The 21,253-nt window shown below is 39.5% G+C and overlaps 1 protein-coding gene across 1 annotated transcript in view; it reads right to left on the bottom strand.

The window, feature by feature from the left end:
- Positions 1-21,253, bottom strand: part of LOC136873801 (NF-X1-type zinc finger protein NFXL1) — a 213,111-nt gene that overhangs the window by 76,188 nt on the left and 115,670 nt on the right. Inside the window, exon 8 of the mRNA XM_067147048.2 lies at positions 8,683-8,814. Coding sequence (XP_067003149.2) covers positions 8,683-8,814 — 132 coding nt within the window. The remainder of the gene's footprint in view (positions 1-8,682; positions 8,815-21,253) is intronic.

Raw genomic sequence — 21,253 nt, 5'->3', positions numbered from 1 at the left:
AAGATAAGAATATGAATACGGACACACAATAGTTTTTTCCTTGTCTCCTTCTCTATTGCTCCTTCTGATGCTGACCTGCCATTGTCTATCTAATAATCAGTTCTTTTTCATGTTCAACTCTCTCTTGACTTGATTTGAGACGGGTTTGTTCCTTTGTTTGTTCTTGATATTCCATTCCTCATCTTATGAGACAAGCACTGGAAGCATAACCAATCAATTAAATGCTTCCAGAATTTGAATTATACACTGACTGACAGAGCAAATGCAACACCAAGAAGGAGTGGTCAGAACTTTATGCCAATTGCAGGGTAGACTGACGTCACTGAGGTATGCTCATGATGTGAAATGCGCCGCTGTGCTGCGCACGTAGCGAACGATAAATGGGACACGGCGTTGGCGAATGGCCCACTTCGTACCGTGATTTCTCAGCCGACAGTCATTGTAGAACGTGTTGTTGTGTGCCACAGGACACGTGTATAGCTAAGAATGCCAGGCCGCCGTCAACGGAGGCATTTCCAGCAGACAGACGACTTTACGAGGGTTATGGTGATCGGGCTGAGAAGGGCAGGTTGGTCGCTTCGTCAAATCGCAGCCGATACCCATAGGGATGTGTCCACGGTGCAGCGCCTGTGGCGAAGATGGTTGGCGCAGGGACATGTGGCACGTGCGAGGGGTCCAGGCGCAGCCCGAGTGACGTCAGCACGCGAGGATCGGCGCATCCGCTGCCAAGCGGTGGCAGCCCCGCACGCCACGTCAACCGCCATTCTTCAGCACGTGCAAGACACCCTGGCTGTTCCAATATCGACCAGAACAATTTCCCGTCGATTGGTTGAAGGAGGCCTGCACTCCCGGCGTCCGCTCAGAAGACTACCATTGACTCCACAGCATAGACGTGCACGCCTGGCATGGTGCCGGGCTACAGCGACTTGGATGAGGGAATGGCGGAACGTTGTGTTCTCCGATGAGTCACGCTTCTGTTCTGTCAGTGATAGTCACCGCAGACGAGTGTGGCGTCGGCGTGGAGAAAGGTCAAATCCGGCAGTAACTGTGGAGCGCCCTACCGCTAGACAACGCGGCATCATGGTTTGGGGCGCTATTGCGTATGATTCCACGTCACCTCTAGTGCGTATTCAAGGCACGTTAAATGCCCACCGCTACGTGCAGCATGTGCTGCGGCCGGTGGCACTCCCGTACCTTCAGGGGCTGCCAATGCTCTGTTTCAGCAGGATAATGCCCGCCCACACACTGCTCGCATCTCCCAACAGGCTCTACGAGGTGTACAGATGCTTCCGTGGCCAGCGTACTCTCCGGATTTCTCACCAATCGAACACGTGTGGGATCTCATTGGACGCCGTTTGCTAACTCTGCCCCAGCCTCGTACGGACGACCAACTGTGGCAAATGGTTAACAGAGAATGGAGAACCATCCCTCAGGACACCATCCGCACTCTTATTGACTCTGTACCTCGACGTGTTTCTGCGTGCATCGCCGCTCGCGGTGGTCCTACATCCTACTGAGTCGATGCCGTGCGCATTGTGTAACCTGCATATCGGTTTGAAATAAACATCAATTATTCGTCCGTGCCGTCTCTGTTCTTTCCCCAACTTTCATCCCTTTCGAACCACTCCTTCTTGGTGTTGCATTTGCTCTGTCAGTCAGTGTATTTAGTATGTTATTTAGTTCTTCTTACAGGTTAAACTGCATTTTTGTTTTCTTTATATCCTGTACAGTTTGCCAATGTTTGAAATACATTGCAGCATTCTATGTCAAAGGTGGGATTTCAGTCACCTCGACAAAGAATACGGTAATGTATTTGAAACATTGGCAAACCATATGGAATATACAGAAAACAACACGGTTCAACCCAGAAGAAGAACTAAGTAACTCAACAGACTGTGGAAGATTTACATCGAAGATATAATGCTCTGCATCCTTTTAATTTTTGTTTATTACTCTCTTACTTTCTTTTATTTTTATTTAATTCATCATGTTTCTACTGTCCTGTAATATTTACAAGAAAACAAAATAATTAGACTCTTTCAGTATTTTCTTTTATTTTCTTCCAGTATTTGAAACAAATATTCTGAACAATTACTGTACAGTATATATGAATCCTCAGGAAGAGAGACTTGTCAATACTGCAGGCATTGGAGATGAAATTTCTGAGGTCCGCTATCCAAAAGACCAAGATGAACAAGTTAAGAAATGATGAGGAGAGAAGGAAGCTGAGATTAAGACATCTCTCCCAGAGTCAGCACATCCTGACACTTGATGAGAATGGAGCCTACGAGAACAGCCCGCACTTGGAAAAAGAGGTAGAAGGAAAACATCCGGTTGAAAGAATTAGAACTTGCTGGATGGGTCAATATTGATACTGAACCTACACGAGAATGACATCATTAAGGCAAGGCATCTGTGAAATTTGGAAATCCTACAGATTTCATGCTAGGAAGCTGAAATTATGATTACATGGGTATCCTACACACAAACACCAGCATACAATTTTTCAGAATTGCAACATTATCCCTTTCAAAGATATCAGCAATTTAATTTTTATAAAGTGGAACCTCGATTCTCCGTTTTTGGCGGGACCATGGAAAAAAAAACAACGTGATACACGGGAAAACGGAATATCCGGGAACGAATGAACCATCAACAATTTGGCTAAACATGACAAAAATGAAATATGTATTATCTTACAAACACCTCTAAACCAAACCAAACTATAGCCCCAATGGGCCTTCCGCCTACCAAGCGACCGCCCTCGATCCGAAGGCCTGCAGATTACGAGGTGATGCATGATCAGTGTAATGAATTCTCTTGGCCATTATTCCAGTCTCTCTAGACCAGGGTCGCCATCTCACCATTGAACAGCTCCTCAATTAAAGGTAATGGTAGAATGAGTGAACCTGGAACCAGCCCTCATATCCAGGTAAAAATGCCTGACTTGGCTGGTAATCGAACTCGGGCCCTCCGGGTGAGAGGCAGCCAAGTAAGACCGCGGAGCCGGCTTCAAATATTAATTAGCGGTACGCAACTTAAAAATCTCAAAACTTTACATTCAGTTTTACCAGGGTAACTTCGTCTGTTTCCTCTGAAAACTTCTTTCGGTTCAGCCAAACTCTTCGACAAATCTAATACCCGTAACGCCAAGCCAAACAACAATCGACCACAAGTGGTTTTTAATTCTGTAATCTAATAAAACAAAGCACATTAGAAACAAAAGCCCCAACATGATGGCAAAATCCTTTTTTTCCTTATCTTCCATTGTAATTTGGTCACCGGTATCCTGTTCGTAGTCAGTTTATGGAAACCTTGTACTGCGTAAATTAGGCCTACATTGACCTTTAAAGGTTATGTTGAACTCGAGAATATGGTTTTGAACGGTCTTGTTTCGAATGTAAGTATCGATCCTAAAGTTCTTGAATGCATTATATTCAATTCTGCCTGTCACTAATCACAATCAAATTGGAAAGAGAAAAAATATCATTAACACTTCCGAAATTACGATTATTTGCGACCTTGAGCTCAGCTGGAAAGCGCGCTCGCTGTACAAGTCGGTACGAGTGCAAAATTATACAAAGTTTTTAAATGTAACGTGTGCAAATAAAACGGCTGCGGTTTTTATAACATTTTAAAATAAAACATGAAATTCCCAATCTTATGTTAGGACCAAAACAGTAATAGGCACTCCCAAAACCTTCCATGGCTTTATGTATGTAGGGTGCAACAACCTGTTCTGGTCTTGATAACAATCGTATACGATAATATTAAAATACTAAATTTGTCTTACGTTAGAAGGAGCAGTTTCGATTCCTGTTTGAAAGCCCAGTGACTATTCAGTGCCCTGAGAGAAATACTGAACACCTGTTCGGTGATACACTCGAAAATTTTTAAAAAAATACTCATCTAACCCTGGACATAATGTAGGCCTAGACGTTTTGCAAGTATGAACATTTGATGAAACTCATTCCGTCTTCATGTAAAGCTGTTGAAATGCACTCTGTCTTCTTCCAATTGTTGTGGGCACACTCTGCTTTAGGATTTCCTAGGATTCTCTAAGCAATACCACCCGAATGCGATGCTAAGATGGTCCCTTGTGCAAGTTTACTGCCGATCGCATTTCCAGTACAGTACTTTCTCAAATTAGCGCAACGACTGGACGTTAACACCAAGATCTGTAAGGATGCCGTAGCCGACCTTTCGTGAGATACAGTTTCTTGAAAAAGGCATGATCCAGGATGTAGCGTTGATGGGATTGAAATTTCTGGACGGTTGATCTGGGAAATCGTTTCTTCGAGGAACGGATAATGCGGGATTTTTACAACATGCTCACAGGACCACGTAATTTAAACAAATAATACGGGAAAACGTAGTTTCCGGGAACATATAATCGACGTTCTACTGTAATTACAATTAATTAAAATAGCTCCACATGATGCAAATTTTTATTTATTAATTACATTTTTTAAGTATATTCCACTATAATGGAGGATTCAGATATGCTTTTTGAAATTGAACAAGTAGATGACCCAGAATTAAGTTTTGAAAATTAAATGAATTTTTCTTAAAATATAATGTGGAAAAAAATTCAATTCAAAATATCATTTCTGAATAAATGCAGTCTAAAATATTGTACATCCTTAAAGATCATTTTTCAGCCTCTTATGACTTCAAAAGCTCCTTGATGTATATTTTGGACCTTCAGATACCAGATTCTTTCCTTCCTGGGTGATTTTGGCCAGCCTTTGCTTATTTCTCACTATTAAAAAAAAAAAAAAAAAAATTTACTAGATTCTACACTGCAGTGCACATGACACCTGTCCCTAAAAGCACACACATTTCTTGCTGGGTCAGAAATTGTTTGTCTTTTTATTGTTTCTTTTAAGTTTGTTGATACAGAACACCCCATATTAAACTCACTCATTGCTGAGATCACTGCAATGTCCAGTTTTTTCCTTGGAAATGAAAGTATATTAGGAACATTTGCTCTATATCACACTGTGTAAACTTTCATTGGGATTCTGAGTGTTTCTCCTGCTACACCTTCCCAGAATCTCAATAGATGCAATCCTTCGGTACACTGGCATCATCTTCACAACTACAGTTGGAGACCACGCTGTTTTAATGGTATTTTTATCATGTCCTCGACAAAGGATGATCGTAAAAGCACCATGATGACTCCCCATTAGGGCATTTAAATGGTGATGATGATGTCATAGATTTAAAATACTTGAAATATCAAAAAATCAAAGTGAATTATGGTAATATAAAGTGTAAGCATGATAAAAACATGAAAGTCAGAAAATAATTTAATCAATTTCAACCAAATTTTCACAGATGCCTTGCATTAAAGAATAGGACATTTAGGAATAAGAGAGAGTGGAAGAGGTTTATCAATATTAACAGGAATTGTAAAACAAATGATTATGAAATATGCAAATGGAAAAGGAAGTAATATATCCTCTGTCACCAAAATGTTGGATAGCAATGGTCTGAAGTGAGAGAGGTGAATTATATTCTCAAATTTAGTCTCTGTATCTTATTTTAGGACTTCAATTTCAGAAGGTTTCTTTCTAGGTGGTTAATGTTTTGCTAACACAACTACATATTGAATGTATTGAATACGTATGAAACAACTAAGACTGAGAAGGAAGTGACTGTAGCCTTAACTGAAGTACAGTGTGAAGTGAAAATGAGAAACCATAGGAACTACCTTTACAGATGCCAACCATCTCCTGAATGCAAGCTTACAGCTACGCAACTTGTACTATGCAGCCAAATTACAATTTATCAACTTCATGTTTTTTCTGTATTGACTTACTGTAATAGAATTCACATAGTTTTTTCCTTTTAATTGGAAAAAAAAAAATTATTTCACCTATTCAAAGACACTACATTTTTCAGAAGGTTTTGTTTATTAGGTATGAATTTTTGAAGCTTTAAATTAACATAGTTTTGGAATGAGACCCATTCTAGCAGTAATAGATTCTGTGAAACTTCTAGCATTTATAAAAGGTTTCTTTCTTTACCAATCTTTATCATTTTTATTTTGAGATTTAGCTAACAATTTGTATTTTTTAGCTTGATGGGCATTTGTAATGTGCTCTGCAGTGCAAGCCTTGTTATCGATAATGGCGTGTACATACAGTTACATAATGTATTGAGTATGTAGAACAAAAACTATTTTTTCAGTAAAAAGGAAAAAATAAATAAATGTGAATTTCACACAGCCAACTTTCTCAATAATTTAGTAGATAAAGTCGGGCATAAAATTGGATTGAAGGATATACCATAGGATGGTCCAACAAGGGGAAATGAGCTGGGCATGTAGCAAGATCTAATCCACAGGTATGGATACAGGCAATAATAGAGTAGATGCCCATTGCCTAGGGCAGGGATGGCAAACCTATGACGCATGCCACTAGGTGACACGCGAACATGACTTTAATTTAATTTCACGTGGCTATTTCTAGCCGAGTGCAGCCCTCGTAAGACAAACCCTCCATTGAGGGTGGGTGGCATCTGCCATGTGTACGTAATTGCGTGTTATTGTGGTGGAGGATAGTGTTATTTGTAGCGTGTGAGTTGCAGGAATGTTGGGGACAGCACGAACACCCAGCCTCCGGGCCACTGGAATTAACCAATGAAGGTTAAAATCCTCGACCCGGATGAGAATCGAACCCGGGACCCTCTGAACCAAAGGCCAGTACGCTGATCATTCAGCCAACGAGTCAGACATGAACACGGCTTATGTGGCACATCAGACAACATACGAATATATATTAATTATTTTAACATGTAATAAATAGGTCTAAAATCTAGCAAAATGACATATTTTAACTACCGCTTTTCCCACACCTGTGGGGTCGCGGGTACGAACTATGTAGCACATGTGGATTTGACCCTGTTTTACGGCTGGATGCCCTTCCTGACGCCAACCTTATATGGAGGATGTAATCACTATTGCATGTTTCTGTGGTGGTTGGTAGTGTGGCATGTTGTCTGAATATGATGAGGAGTGTGTTGGAACGGACACATACACCCAGTATCCGAGGCAGAAGAATGAATCACAAGTGATTAAATTCCCAACCCGGCCGGGAATCGAACCCGGGACCCTCTGAACCGAAGGACAGTACACTGACCACTCAGCCAACGTGTCGGACAACATGGCACATTTTAACGTTATGCTTTAATAAAGAAGTATGCCCCAGTTAATTTTATGGTGATATTTTTTACAATTTTTTAAGGTTAAAGCAAAAGTATATCTTATTCTTAAAATGTACCTGTTTTATAAAATGTAATTTTCAGTGATGTTTGCAAAATAAATCATGAAACATTCAGTCAAATAAATTGATATGTAATGGAATCTAATACCTAAATGAAGTCAAATGAGAAGTTTCATGATGATTTTAAAGGAAATCAACCTATGGTACACCAGACAGTAAAATGTATTAACTCTTTCGCTGCGCAAGTCGACTTTGTCGACTTACTTCCCTATAGCTTTCGCTGCGGTAATCGACTTTTGTCGACTTGGTACTTTCCTGCTATAATTTCCTCGCGCTTCTTCAATAAAGGCCTATTTAATAATACAACATCTATAGTCATGTATTCACTATGTACTAAGCACTGTTTGAAAACTTTGCCGCCAATACTGGACCTATGTTTATTTGTTCTTTCACCCGCCCGCCCGCCAACATCCCTGTCAGCTGTCTGGCCGATAGCAGGCTTTACTCAGTAGCTATGCGCGCGCGGAACAACATTAGTAATGGAAGTGCAGAAATCTTCTATCTTTTAGTGGCCGATTCTGATTCAGGCTGTTCGGTAAATTTGAACAATGAAACAAGTAATGATGTGCATAATGATTGTTCGGAAGGAAGTGCCAACGAGGAAGATCTTCATTTTTTATCGGTCTAGCGGGATATTTGTTATGACATTGAAACTGCACTAATGAAAGGATATTGTACAATAAGCTTTAAAAGAGGGCAATTAATGCTCCTGACTTCAGAAATTCTGTCATAATGGGACTTCTACGAGAGTATCAGCAAAGTCCGCCGGCGAAACGAGGAAGAACTTCCGATTACACACCTCAAGCGCGCCTGACGGAGAGGCACTTTCTTGGGGAGCAGCAGGACAAGAGTCACAAACATAATTGTGTTGCTTGTTCCATATTACCAGAAAAATGTTCAAAGAAAAGAAAGGGACTGTGCAAGAGAAAACAGACAGTATTTTTTCCAAGAACTGCCCAGGACAGCCTGCAATGTGTCCACTTCCATGTTCGGAGATGTATCACAGTAATGTGTGTTTCAAGGTCAAATGTCACTGCTAGATTGCCAAATTTGAGTTAAAAATGGTGCAATGGTGTTGAATGTCACTGACCTTGAAAAAAAAAAAATGAAGTTTCAGTTCATTTAGAAAATACGAAAAAAATTACATTTTTCTGTAAAAGTTCTGTTGGAAAATAGCGCAGCGAAAGAGTTAAGAAAACTGACACACTAGTCAGTAAAGGTTTGCCATTCCTGGCCTAGGGCATCAGATATGAGGCAAACTGCCTGGCCAATGATGAGAACTACCCAAGACAGGACATGGAAGATGATGCAGGCGGCCTTTGCGCCTAAAAGGGATTGATCAGGTTCTAAAGATAATGATAAGAAATTTTAGCCACAGAATACCAGGTCATACTTTACGGTTACAAGGATGACGCGAGCAGTCCTTAACTCTCTTGCATTTGGTGTCGCACAAGTATTCTTTCCTGCAGGGCTGTTCCTTCTCGTGTAGACCACAGCGACAGGTCTTGGTCACAACCTCCAAACACTGTAACAAGATATCAACATTGACACAAAGCATCTTTGACACCTGACATTATCAAAGAAGAACAAGACTTGTAGTGAAGAGGCAGTTATGTTGGGAGCCATGGGAACGCTGACAAGCAGAGTTTGGGAAAAAACAAGTTTTTAATTTCTGAGGTATGTTAGTGTGTTTATAACAAGCATGTCTGACTATTAGTTTCAATACTATATACAGAAGAAAGATACAGACAGGAACACACAATACAGTGTGTCTGTGGGTCGCCTGAATTTGTTTGCCCTGTATTTTCTCTATATACTCTCCATTTTCTCTGCATTAAATTCAGAGGGGTATAGTCTACAAGAGTGATGCTTGAGTATGTTTATCAATATACACTTATTTGCACTAACAATAACATAAAGGACATGCAATAAAGATGAATGAACTGGCTTAATTTTTAGCATTTGTAAAATGAAGTTCCTTATTTAAGAAAATGCTGTCTTCTGACCACATAATGGAAATAAGCCCCAGCACAACCAATTGACAATTTCTTTTAACTAGCAGCAGACAATGTACCTACTTTAATTTTATGTCAAGAAATAACAACAACAACAACAACAACAACAACAATAGTAACATGAATAAGTGAAACTTCATTTATTGGAACATATTTGACGTGTGTACTGGGATATTACTTCTGTTTTATTGTCCATTGTTTGGTGCGCCTGTTTAATTGGTGCGTTCTGCCGTTCTAATTATTTATAGGTGGGCCGGCGTAAGGTTGCCCATGACAGCTACGCAAAAAGTTGGTCACACTGCAGTGGCGCACGAAGCGATGTTACCGCTATAGCAACAGCTGATTTCACGACACGTAAGATTTTAGAAACATGAGAGAAATGTTTTTTAATGCCATCGCGATGATACACGATACAAATGAAATCAGCCGACAACAATCGCACTTTCAACACACCGATTAAATTTACAATTAAATATATCATCACACAAAATGACACGAGATAAATCTACTACGAAGTTCTTATTATCTCGATGTCAGAGAATGCGGAAGAAACTGGAAGACAAGAAACTCACTTTAAATACACCAATGAATGTCACAATAATATTCACCGGTGCTAACACAGAAGATTTCGAGTAAAATCTATTAAATTTACGAAAATTCTAACGTTATTCTTCTTACCTTATTCACATTGGTAGAGGCTCTATACCCTCCAGATCACTGCCATCACCACCGTCACCTTTGTTGTTGTTGTTGTTGTTGTTGTTCTCTTCGTCGTCGTCCTCGTCCTCGTCCGGCAGATCATCAACTCCTGACAGTCACTGATGATGCCATCTATGGCCATCGCCGAGTTAATTTATGTTGCAACATGGCCAACTTTCTTCCTCCACAAAGCTGCATCCACTAAAGCAATACCCTCTCGGAACAGTCTTTCCACTTCAGTAATTGTGAAGGATTTGTTATGTGTGCGTACGTAATGTTTCACATCATTCCATACCAATTCAATAGGGTTGAAGAAACAGTGGTACGGCGGCAACCTAACAACCTCGTGGCCTTGTTCCTTCGCTACCTAATCGACTACATACGTCGGTGAAACCGGTTTGTTTTGTTTCACCAGTGCATATAAGGCTAATTTAGTCATACCCATATGCGGTGGGATATTTCTTGCCTGCAGCCATTCCACTAACAATTCTTTACGGGCGCTCGAAGCAGGGGTCTTTTCCATTATTACGGAGTGGTAAGGTGCATTGTCCATAACAATGACAGAAGGGCCTTTTAGCTGTTGCAGGAGCTTCTTAAACCAATCTAAAAAGTGAACATGGTCCATATCTTCGTGATAATCACAGTTTTTTTTCGATCGGAACATTAGAAGACCACTTTCCACAAAACCACTGGATGAACCTGCATGCGCTATTATCAATCTGGTGCCCTTTCCAGTCGGTTGATTACCGGAGCTTTAATCACAGTTTTTTTTCGATCGGAACATTACACGTCCACTTTCCACAAAACCACTGGATGAACCTGCATGCGCTATTATTAATCTGGTGCCCTTTCCAGTCGGTTGATTACCGGAGCTTTTAGGACTGTCATCAGTCCAAGACTTATCAATGCACTTCCCCAGCATTCACCCACGTCTCATCCAACCATATTACCTCATGGAGATCCTTACCGACAAGTTTATTTAGAAAAATACTCCTAGCCATCACGATGTGCGGCTTTTCAAGCAGCAGTTTTCTTCCGTTCAGTTTTTTATATCTGAAACCCAAGGCTCGCAGTACCAATTTTAAGGAAGTTTTACCCCCCGGAGAAAAGCTTTTCCTATTTAAGGGACTAATAATTTTGCCATGATAGGATATTCCTTCCTGCTGCAATTATCGTACACGTGTCTACGTACTGCATCACCCTGGAAAGAATCAATTCCTGTTACAGGAGATGGCTTAAATCATTTCTTTCCTGGAGTGCTAAGAAATAAGTCCCCAGTATCAGCCCCGTTTCCGCTACTGCTAGACTCCCCAGTCCTTTTTTCCTTCAGTTCCTGGAGGAGAACACCTTTCTGAATAACAGTCTGCTTTGAAAGCCATAATGTTTGACTTGTATGTTCCACGACTTGATCTGCAGGAACAGAAGGACGACCATGCAAGCATACGAATTCCCTCTCCCTCTCGTAAAACTCACGTGTTCTCCGCACTAATTCACATGCCTGACTATTAAGGGGCACTCCTCGGCGCAAAGGATTATCACTTCGCGATTCATCACATTGTCATTTCCGTGGCATCGCACTGCACTAGTTACAGTTATCTCACAAAGAACACCACTTTCATCAACGCGCGAATCACACCTGACCACATGCTAGCGACGACAGACAAGCGGCAATACTTCCATACGGAAGTCAAGGTAGTTATATATGGCACCACTATACTAGTCATATTGCCAACAACAACGAAATGAAAATAGTTAATCTTTATTTTGCAGCTTCCTTAAGCATTACACTTTTTTGAAAATGCTCATGTTTTTGTAAGTAAATAAAAGGTTATACGCACTCTACAGAATTAAATACGGACTAATATGTATAAAATCCATAACTCTGACATAAAAAGTAGTGGATTGGTTGTTCTGATTGACGGGTGACGTTCTTCAATTGTTTTTTGTAATAGTGCCAACATGAACTATAACTGTCACGTGCAACCTTGTACCGGCCCACCTATAAAGGTGTGATCTGTAATTATTGTGTTACGGCTGAGTTGTATGCTATTCGTTCACTGTAGAAATCAATACTGGCATGCATGCGCTGAACTCGCTTCTTCAATGAGAGCTTCTTGCACACTATACTAGCTCAGGGTCGTTGATCCAAGATCGAAATTTACTTGCTGGTGTCCAAGAGGACATCTTTGCTAGTCGGCAGAATGTAGTGTGATACTCTGGAATAAGTTTACCAAAAATTAAGGCCATGCCTTAATTTTCTACGTACTTCAATCAATTTTATTTAATTCCTTTTCATCATTTTTCTTCTGGAGTGGATTTTGATCATGTGGCTGTGTGCCAATCTTCAAGTGAGTGCCTAGTTATATGAAGGTTTGGAGCAGTGCTAACGTAATAATACATTTTAAAAACTTTTGGAGGATTTTTACTAGCATGGTCTTATTCAAGAAGATGTTCCCGTAAATTGACTCAACAAAGAAAACAATTATGGAATTTATCCAAGTTTTTTATGTCGCCATGGAACATTGTTAACCCTTTAACCGTGAACGATTAATCGGACGTTCTGGAAAAAATACTTTCCAAGTTATTTATTTGTTTTAATAATCTATAATACATGTTTTGGACTAGTATTGGATTAAATAAGACTTTATACAACAAGTTTGGTTGAGGAACTTTCTGCCGAGTGGCTTGCTGGCCGAGCGGCAATTCAGCTCCCGCGGGCGGGTAACGAGCCCCTTAATATTTTACAGAAAAAAAAAAAGGAACGCAACTGTTTCGTATTCAGAAAGATTAGTACTAGTCAAGGTGGCAAATGGAAAGAAGACCAGATACATTTGTAAACAATGTAAGAAGGGTGTACAACCCTTCGTGCCTCCCTAAGCACATTTGCTAGAACACGTAATAAACATGTGTAAATATATTTCTTGTATCATATTTTTATGGCAAAAAGTGAATTTTTGAGCGTTAAATCTGTGTGAAATAGACATTAGTAATCATTATTCTACTTAAAACGAACCAGGAACTGCAGCATTTGCATATAATGTAAGATTAGAAAATTTCACGTTAATGTAATAATAATAATAATAATAATAATAATAATAATAAAAATATTGTAACTATAATAGTGGTTCATGTTTGTGGGTTACTGTAGTCACGTCCTAGTTCGTGAACCATGGGCAACGGCTGAGTGGCCTAGTAAGTGGTCCTGAGAGTCGGGATACCAGTTGCTATGGAATGGGAGTGGGCATCTCGGACATATTCTGAGTCGTGGCCCTCCTTGTGCTCAGGCGGCTAGGACTATACAATTCACCGGTGGTCCATAACCCGTTAGAGGAGAGATCCTCACTTGGACTATGTGCAAGTAGGGCAGCACCCTGCTTCATGAATTTACCGAGCTCAGAACACTTTAAGCAAGCCTCGGACCTATGGGAGTAATGGAGTCCCACTCCCATTTGACAGGCGAGGGACTCCTTGGAAACAACTTGGCGAACGAAATGGAATTCGATGGGGAGCTATCAATATTAATGGGGCTTATGGAAGAAAGAAGGTAGAACTGGCTGAGTCAGCAAAGAGGATGCATCTGGATGTGCTAGGAGTAAGTGATATTCGGGTAAGGGGAGATAAGGAGGAAGAGACAGGAGATTTTAAAGTGTACTTGACGGGTGTTAGAAAGGGAAGAGCAGAGTCTGGGGTAGGGCTCTTTATCAGGAATACCATTGCGCGCAACATAGTTTCGGTTAGGCACGTAAATGAGCGAATGATGTGGGTAGATTTGTCAGTCGGAGGAATTAGGACAAGAATTGTGTCTGTGTATTCACCATGTGAGGGTGCAGATGAGGATGAAGTTGACAAGTTTTATGAAGCATTGAGTGACATCGTGGTCAGGGTCAACAGCAAGGATAGAATAGTGCTAATGGGCGATTTCAATGCGAGAGTTGAGAATAGAACTGAAGGATACGAAAGGGTGATTGGTAAATGTGGGGAAGATATGGAAGCTAATGGGAATCGGAAGCGTTTGCTGGACTTCTGTGCTAGTATGGGTTTAGCTGTTACAAATACATTCTTCAAGCATAAGGCTATTCACCGCTACACATGGGAGGCTAGGGGTACCAGATCCATAATAGACTATATCTTAACAGACTTTGAATTCAGGAAATCTTTTAGGAATGTACGAGTTTTTCGGGGATTTTTCGATGATACAGACCACTATCTGATCTGTAGTGAACTAAGTATCTCTAGGCCTAGGCTAGAGAAAGTGAAATCTGTCTGCAAACGAATAAGGGTAGAAAATCTTCAGGATGAGGAAATTAGACAGAAGTACATGGATATGATTAGTGAGAAGTTTCGAACAGTAGACAGTAAGCAGGTTCAGGATATAGAAAGTGAATGGGTGGCGTATAGGGATGCTGTAGTAGAAACAGCAAGGGAATGCCTAGGAACAACTGTGTGTAAAGATGGGAAAAGGCGAACATCCTGGTGGAATGATGAAGTGAGAGCAGCCTGTAAACGTAAAAAGAAGGCTTATCAGAAATGGCTCCAAACAAGGGCCGAGGCAGACAGGGATTTGTACGTAGATGAAAGAAACAGAGCGAAACAAATAGTTGTTGAATCCAAAAAGAAGTCATGGGAAGCTTTTGGTAATAACCTGGAAAGGCTAGGTCAAGCAGCAGGGAAACCTTTCTGGACAGTAATAAAGAATCTTAGGAAGGGAGGGAAAACGGAAATGAACAGTGTTTTGAGTAATTCAAGTGAACTCATAATAGATCCTAGGGAATCACTGGAGAGGTGGAGGGAATATTTTGAACATCATCTCAATGTAAAAGGAAATCATCATGGTGGTGTTGCAAACAGCCAAGCTCATGGGGAGGAGGAAAATGATGTTGGTGAAATTATGCTTGAGGAAGTGGAAAGGTTAGTAAATAAACTCCATTGTCATAAGGCAGCAGGAATAGATGAAATTAGACCTGAAATGGTGAAGCATAGTGGGAAGGCAGGGATGAAATGGTTTCATAGAGTAGTCAAATTAGCGTGGAGTGTTGGTAAGGTACCTTCAGATTGGACAAAATCAGTAATTGCACCTATCTATAAGCAAGGGAACAGGAAGGATTGCAATAACTATCGAGGTATCTCATTGATTAGTATACCAGGCAAAGTATTCACTGGCATCTTAGAAGGGAGGGTGCGATCAGTCGTTGAGAGGAAGTTGGATGAAAACCAGTGTGGTTTCAGACCACAGAGAGGCTGTCAGGATCAGATTTTCAGTATGCGCCAGGTAATTGAAAAATGCTACGAGAGGAATAGGCAGTTGTGTTTATGTTTCGTAGATCTAGAGAAAGCATATGACAGGGTACCGAGGGAAAAGATGTTCGCTATACTGGGGGACTATGGAATTAAAGGTAGATTATTAAAATCAATCAAAGGCATTTATGTTGACAATTGGGCTTCAGTGAGAATTGATGGTAGAATGAGTTCTTGGTTCAGGGTACTTACAGGAGTTAGACAAGGCTGTAATCTTTCACCTTTGCTGTTTGTAGTTTACATGGATCATATGCTGAAAGGTATAAAATGGCAGGGAGGGATTCAGTTAGGTGGAAATGTAGTAAGCAGTTTGGCCTATGCTGATGACTTGGTCTTAATGGCAGACTGTTCCGAAAGCCTGCAGTCTAACATCTTGGAACTTGAAAATAGGTGCAATGAGTATGGTATGAAAATTAGCCTCTCGAAGACTAAATTGATGTCAGTAGGTAAGAAATTCTACAGAATTGAATGTCAGATTGGTGATACAAAGCTAGAACAGGTCGATAATTTCAAGTATTTAGGTTGTGTGTTTTCCCAGGATGGTAATATAGTAAGTGAGATTGAATCAAGTTGTAGTAAAGCTAATGCAGTGAGCTCGCAGTTGCGATCAGCAGTATTCTGTAAGAAGGAAGTCAGCTCCCAGACGAAACTATCTTTACATCGGTCTGTTTTCAGACCAACTTTACTTTACGGGAGCGAAAGCTGGGTGGACTCAGGATATCTTATTCATAAGTTAGAAGTAACAGACATGAAAGTAGCAAGAATGATTGCTGGTACAAACAGGTGGGAACAATGGCAGGAGGGAACTCGGAATGAGGAGATAAAGGTTAATTTAGGAATGAACTCGATGGATGAAGCTGTACGCATAAACCGGCTTCGGTGGTGGGGTCATGTGAGGCGAATGGAGGAGGATAGGTTACCTAGGAGAATAATGGACTCTGTTATGGAGGGTAAGAAAAGTAGAGGGAGACCAAGACGACGATGGTTAGACTCGGTTTCTAACGATTTAAAGATAAGAGATATAGAACTAAATGAGGCGAAAACACTAGTTGCAAATCGAGGATTGTGGCGACGTTTAGTAAATTCTCAGAGGCTTGCAGACTGAACGCTGAAAGGCATAACAGTCTATAATGATAATGTATGTATGTATGTATGTATGTGTAATATTGTACATAAGGCTCTATTTTTTTATATGTAGCATGGGAAACACTACCACTCTAAAATAATGCAGTTTGACGAAAAGTTTCAATGTGAAGGGAGGAAAGGTTAACCGCAACAAACAGAAGAAACTAACAGATTTTTTCCAAACGTGTTAACGGAGCTATGTTTCTTATTTCACTACTGTACGTACTGTATCCTGTCTTCTAAAAAATTATTATAATAAGGGTTATAATTGAAATGATGCCTTAAAATAGAGGTTTTTTTTTTTTTTTTTTTTGCTATTTGCTTTACGTCGCGCCGACACAGGTAGGTCTTATGGCAACGATGGGACAGGAAAGGCCTGGGAGTGGGAAGGAAGCAGCCGTGGCCTTAATTAAGGTATAGCCCCAGCATTAAAAAATAGAGTTTCTTTGTATATTTTTAAGTACTGGTACCGTTAAACAAAATGTATTCAGTAAAAGCCTGTAGATACATATGATTCAATGATGTGCTACACATGCTCAAAAACGGTATTCTCTATATCTAGAATTTTCAATAACTCGAAATAAAATTCTCCCGAGGTGATTCACATAATAGTTTCCTTTATTAAACTGTAAAATGAATGGAAATGTAATTTTATAGGTATCTCTGAACACTTGGAGATAACGTTTGTTATGTTTTTTGGCTAATGACAGAGGACATGAGGTGCAGTCGAGAGGTGAAAACTCGTATTGCGTTTGCGAAGGAAGCACTCAATAAGAAGAGTAGACTTTTTTGTGGGGGCATGGATAGAGACTTGAGGAAGCGATTCGTGAAGTGCTTTGTATGGAGTGTGGCACTGTATGGAGCTGAGACATGGACACTGAGAAAAGAAGACGAAAGAAGACTGGAAGCATTTGAGATGTGGATTTGGAGGAGAATAGAAAGTATACATAAGATAGAAAAAGTTAAGAATGAAGAAGTCTTAAGAAGAGTTGGAGAGGAGAGAAATATATTAAAAGTAATCAAGAAGAGAAAGCACAATTGGATTGGTCATTGGATGAGGAGAGATTGCTTGCTTATAGGTGCTATAGAAGGAACAGTAAATGGAAAAAGACAAAGAGGATGGAGAAAAATCAGATGCTGGACAGTATCAGGATAGAATACATGTACAGTGGAACCTCGATTCTCCGTTTTAGGCGGGACCACGAAAAAAAAAAAAAAAAAAAAAAAAAAAAAAAAAAAAAAAACGTGCAACACAGGAAAACTGAATATCTGGGAATGAATGAACCATCAACAATTTGGCTAAACATCACAAAAATGAAATATGTATACTTATAATCTTATAAACACCTCTAAACCAAACCAAACTATACCCCCAATGGGCCTTCCGCCTACCAAGCGACCGCTCTCGATCCGAAGGCCTGCAGATTACGAGGTGACGCATGGTCAGTATAACAAATTCTCTCGGCAATTATTCCAGTCTCTCTAGAACAGAGTCGCCATCTCACCACTGAACAGCTCCTCAATTAAAGGTAATGGTAGAATGAGTGAACCTGGAACCAGCCCTCATATCCAGGTAAAAATGCCTGACTTGGCCGGTAATCGAACTCGGGCCCTCCGGGCGAGAGGCAGCCAAGTAAGACCGCGGAGCCGGCTTCAAATATTAATTAGCGGTACGCAACTTAAAAATCTCAAAACTTTACATTCAGTTTTACTGGGGTAACTTCGTTAGTTTCCTCTTAAAACTTCTTTCGGTTCAGCCAAACTTCGACAAATCTAATACCTGTATAATATAACTATTTATAATAGTTTATTTAAATCCGCCTTGATCAATACACTCATTAAATGAAAGAAACATTATTAGTTAAACCATACATATTTTGGGAAATCTCAACCATTCCCTTCATCAGTGGTTAGATCAAAGAATAACACAATATGACACAATCTTTTGTTTTACAATTTGAAGGAGTATTGTGTCCCAATACGTCATATCAAAGAGTAAAGAGATCTTATGAAATATTATAAAAATGATCAATACATAGAATTTTGGTTGAACTGAATGAGAACACTATACAAATTTAGGATCTTCAAGTTTTCTTCTTTTCTTCTTCTTTTTGTTCCTTAAATGATTATATGCTAGCCTAAACAGTGGGTTATCTTCTGTACTTTTCTCATTTAAACTTGATTCAGAATTACATTTTTGTGTAAGGTAAATTTCTAAATTTTCCAAAACATTAATCATTTTTCCCTTTTTGGTCGAATGTAATAATTTTATGTCATTGGAAATGTCTGTAAATTTATGATTCATTTCAGCCATATGTTCTCCCATTGCCGAATATCTTTTATGTTTGACCGCATTAACGTGTTCTTTGTACCTTATAGCCGGACTGTCCTATGTATCATTATTTACATGTTTGGCATGTTAATTTGTAAATTCCTGATTTATTAAATATAAATTTATTCTCTATTTTATTTGAATTGAAAATTATCTTATTAGTATTATTATCCGTTTTGTATGTGACATTGATGTTCTTTTTCCTGAAAATTTTAGCCAGTTGATAAGAGTGCTTATTTCGAAAAGTTAAAAGTACGAATTTCTTTTTCTCTTTTCGCTCTTTAATTAAAGTTGTTTTAGGTTCATTTTTCACTTTACTTATCATTCTATTAATTCTCTAATCTAATAAATGATGGCAAAATCCTTTCTTTTTATCTTCCATTGTAATTTGGTCACCGGGGATCCTGTTCTTAGTCAGTTTATGGAAATCTTGTACCGCATAAATTAGGCCTACATCGACTTTTAAAGGTTATGTTGAACTCGAGAATATGGTTTCAAATGGTCTTGTTTCAAATGTAAGTATTGATCCTAAAGTTCTCGAATGCATTATATTCAATTCTGCCCGTCACTAACCACAATCAAATTGGAAAGAGAAAAAATATCATTAACACTTCCGAAATTATGATTATTTGCGACCTTGAGCTCAGCTGGAAAGCGCGCTCGCTGTACAAGTCAGTACGAGTGCAAAATTATTTGAGCTCAGCTGGAAAGCGCGCTCGCTGTACAAGTCGGTACGAGTGAAAAATTATACAAAGTTTCTAAATGTAACGTGCGCAAATAAAACAGCTGCGGTTTTTATAACATTTTAACATTAAAAACATGAAATTCCCAGCCTTATATTAGGACCAAAACAGTAATAGGCAATCCCAAAACCTTCCATGGCTTTATGTATGTAAGGTGCAACATCTGTTCTGGTCTCGATAACAATCATATACAATAATATTAAAATACTTAATTTGTCTTACGTAAGAAGGTACATTTTCAATTCCTGTTTGAAAGCCCAGTGGCTATTCAGTGCCCTGAGGGAAATGCCGAAAACCTGTTTGGTGATACACTCGAAAAAATAAAAAAAATACTCATCTAACCCTGGACATAATGTAGGCCTAGACATTTGCAAGTATGAACATTTGATGAAAATCATTCTATCTTCATGTAGAGCTGTCGAAATTCTTCCAATTGTTGTGGACACACTCTGCTTTAGGATTTTACGCCCTATGTCAGGAGCTCTTGCATGAAGTGAAGCATACCATGTGTGGATTTACTGCTTGAAGATTGTGTTCCAGGGAGCTGCGGCTGTGTGGGAGCATTTGTTAAATCGTTGGGGTAAGATGTTCTTTTTCAAAATTAAAGTGTTTCTTAAACTATTTTTCTTTACTGTACTATTTCCAGGACATTTCTTGTTCGTCACATTTCAGTGTAATATGTACATTTTTAGGGAGGAGTTTGTTTCCAAGCTACAATCTTTTACATCGTTGTGTGATAAGCAGGGTTCACATTTTGTTGACCTAAAAATGCCAGAAAAGACCTTTAAAATGATCTCAAAACTCTCAAATAATGTCCTAAAAACTAACAAAAAGTGACCTAAAACACCAACTGTTTAGTGTTAAAAACTAAATTTTATGCATTTCTAGGTATGCACAATATTCATACTTTATACTTTTTATAAATTTTACGTCACATTATTTCAGTTCTTTTTTATGGAATATAAGGTTTCCTTAGAAAGAAGATATGCGAAAATCTGTAGGTTGTAATTCTTTTGATACCATGTAGTTATTGTTCTTACTGCAATTTTATTTTGGTGTTAATAAATACTGCCGATTCTGCCAAGTACAAATGTCAATAGTCCACACACTGATCATTCACTTGACCATCACACAGTCAATTCTGAAAAGTACAGGTATCAACAGTCCACACACTGATTACTCACTTTACCACCGCAAGGCAAGACTGCTAGACTTTACAGTCTGGCCTCTCAGCGTGTCAGCTATATATATATATATATATATATATATATACGGTTCGACACACAGTCTAGAAATATCTACTTCTGGAAATGTTCTCTCTCTCTTTTTTTTTTTTTTTTTTTTTGCTAGTTGCTTTATGTCGCACCGATACAGAATGGTCTTATGGCGGGACAGGGAAGGACTAGGAGTGGGAAGGGAGCGGCCGTGGCCTTACTTAAGGTACAGCCCCAGCATTTGCCTGGTGTGGAAATGGGAAACCATGGAAAACCATCTTCAGGGCTGCCGACTGTGGGGTTCGAACCTACTGTCTCCCGAATACTGGATACTGGCCGCACTTAAGCGACTGCAGCTATTGAGCTCGGTTGGAAATGTTCTTGCATTACTCTAAATGGAACACATCCAAATTTACAAGGAACAATCTTGATTGGAGAAGATCAAACCAGTGACAAAATGTACAAAATTCCTGAAGTTTCTACATGTATCTGGATAATAAATCATTACCGTAAGTTTCCAGAAACCTCCATATGTACCGGA

This window comes from Anabrus simplex, chromosome 5, assembly GCF_040414725.1.
Source record: "Anabrus simplex isolate iqAnaSimp1 chromosome 5, ASM4041472v1, whole genome shotgun sequence".
NCBI lineage: Eukaryota > Metazoa > Arthropoda > Insecta > Orthoptera > Tettigoniidae > Anabrus > Anabrus simplex.
The sequence above is the reverse complement of the archived record's forward strand: the minus strand, read 5'-3'. Positions and strand labels throughout refer to the sequence as shown.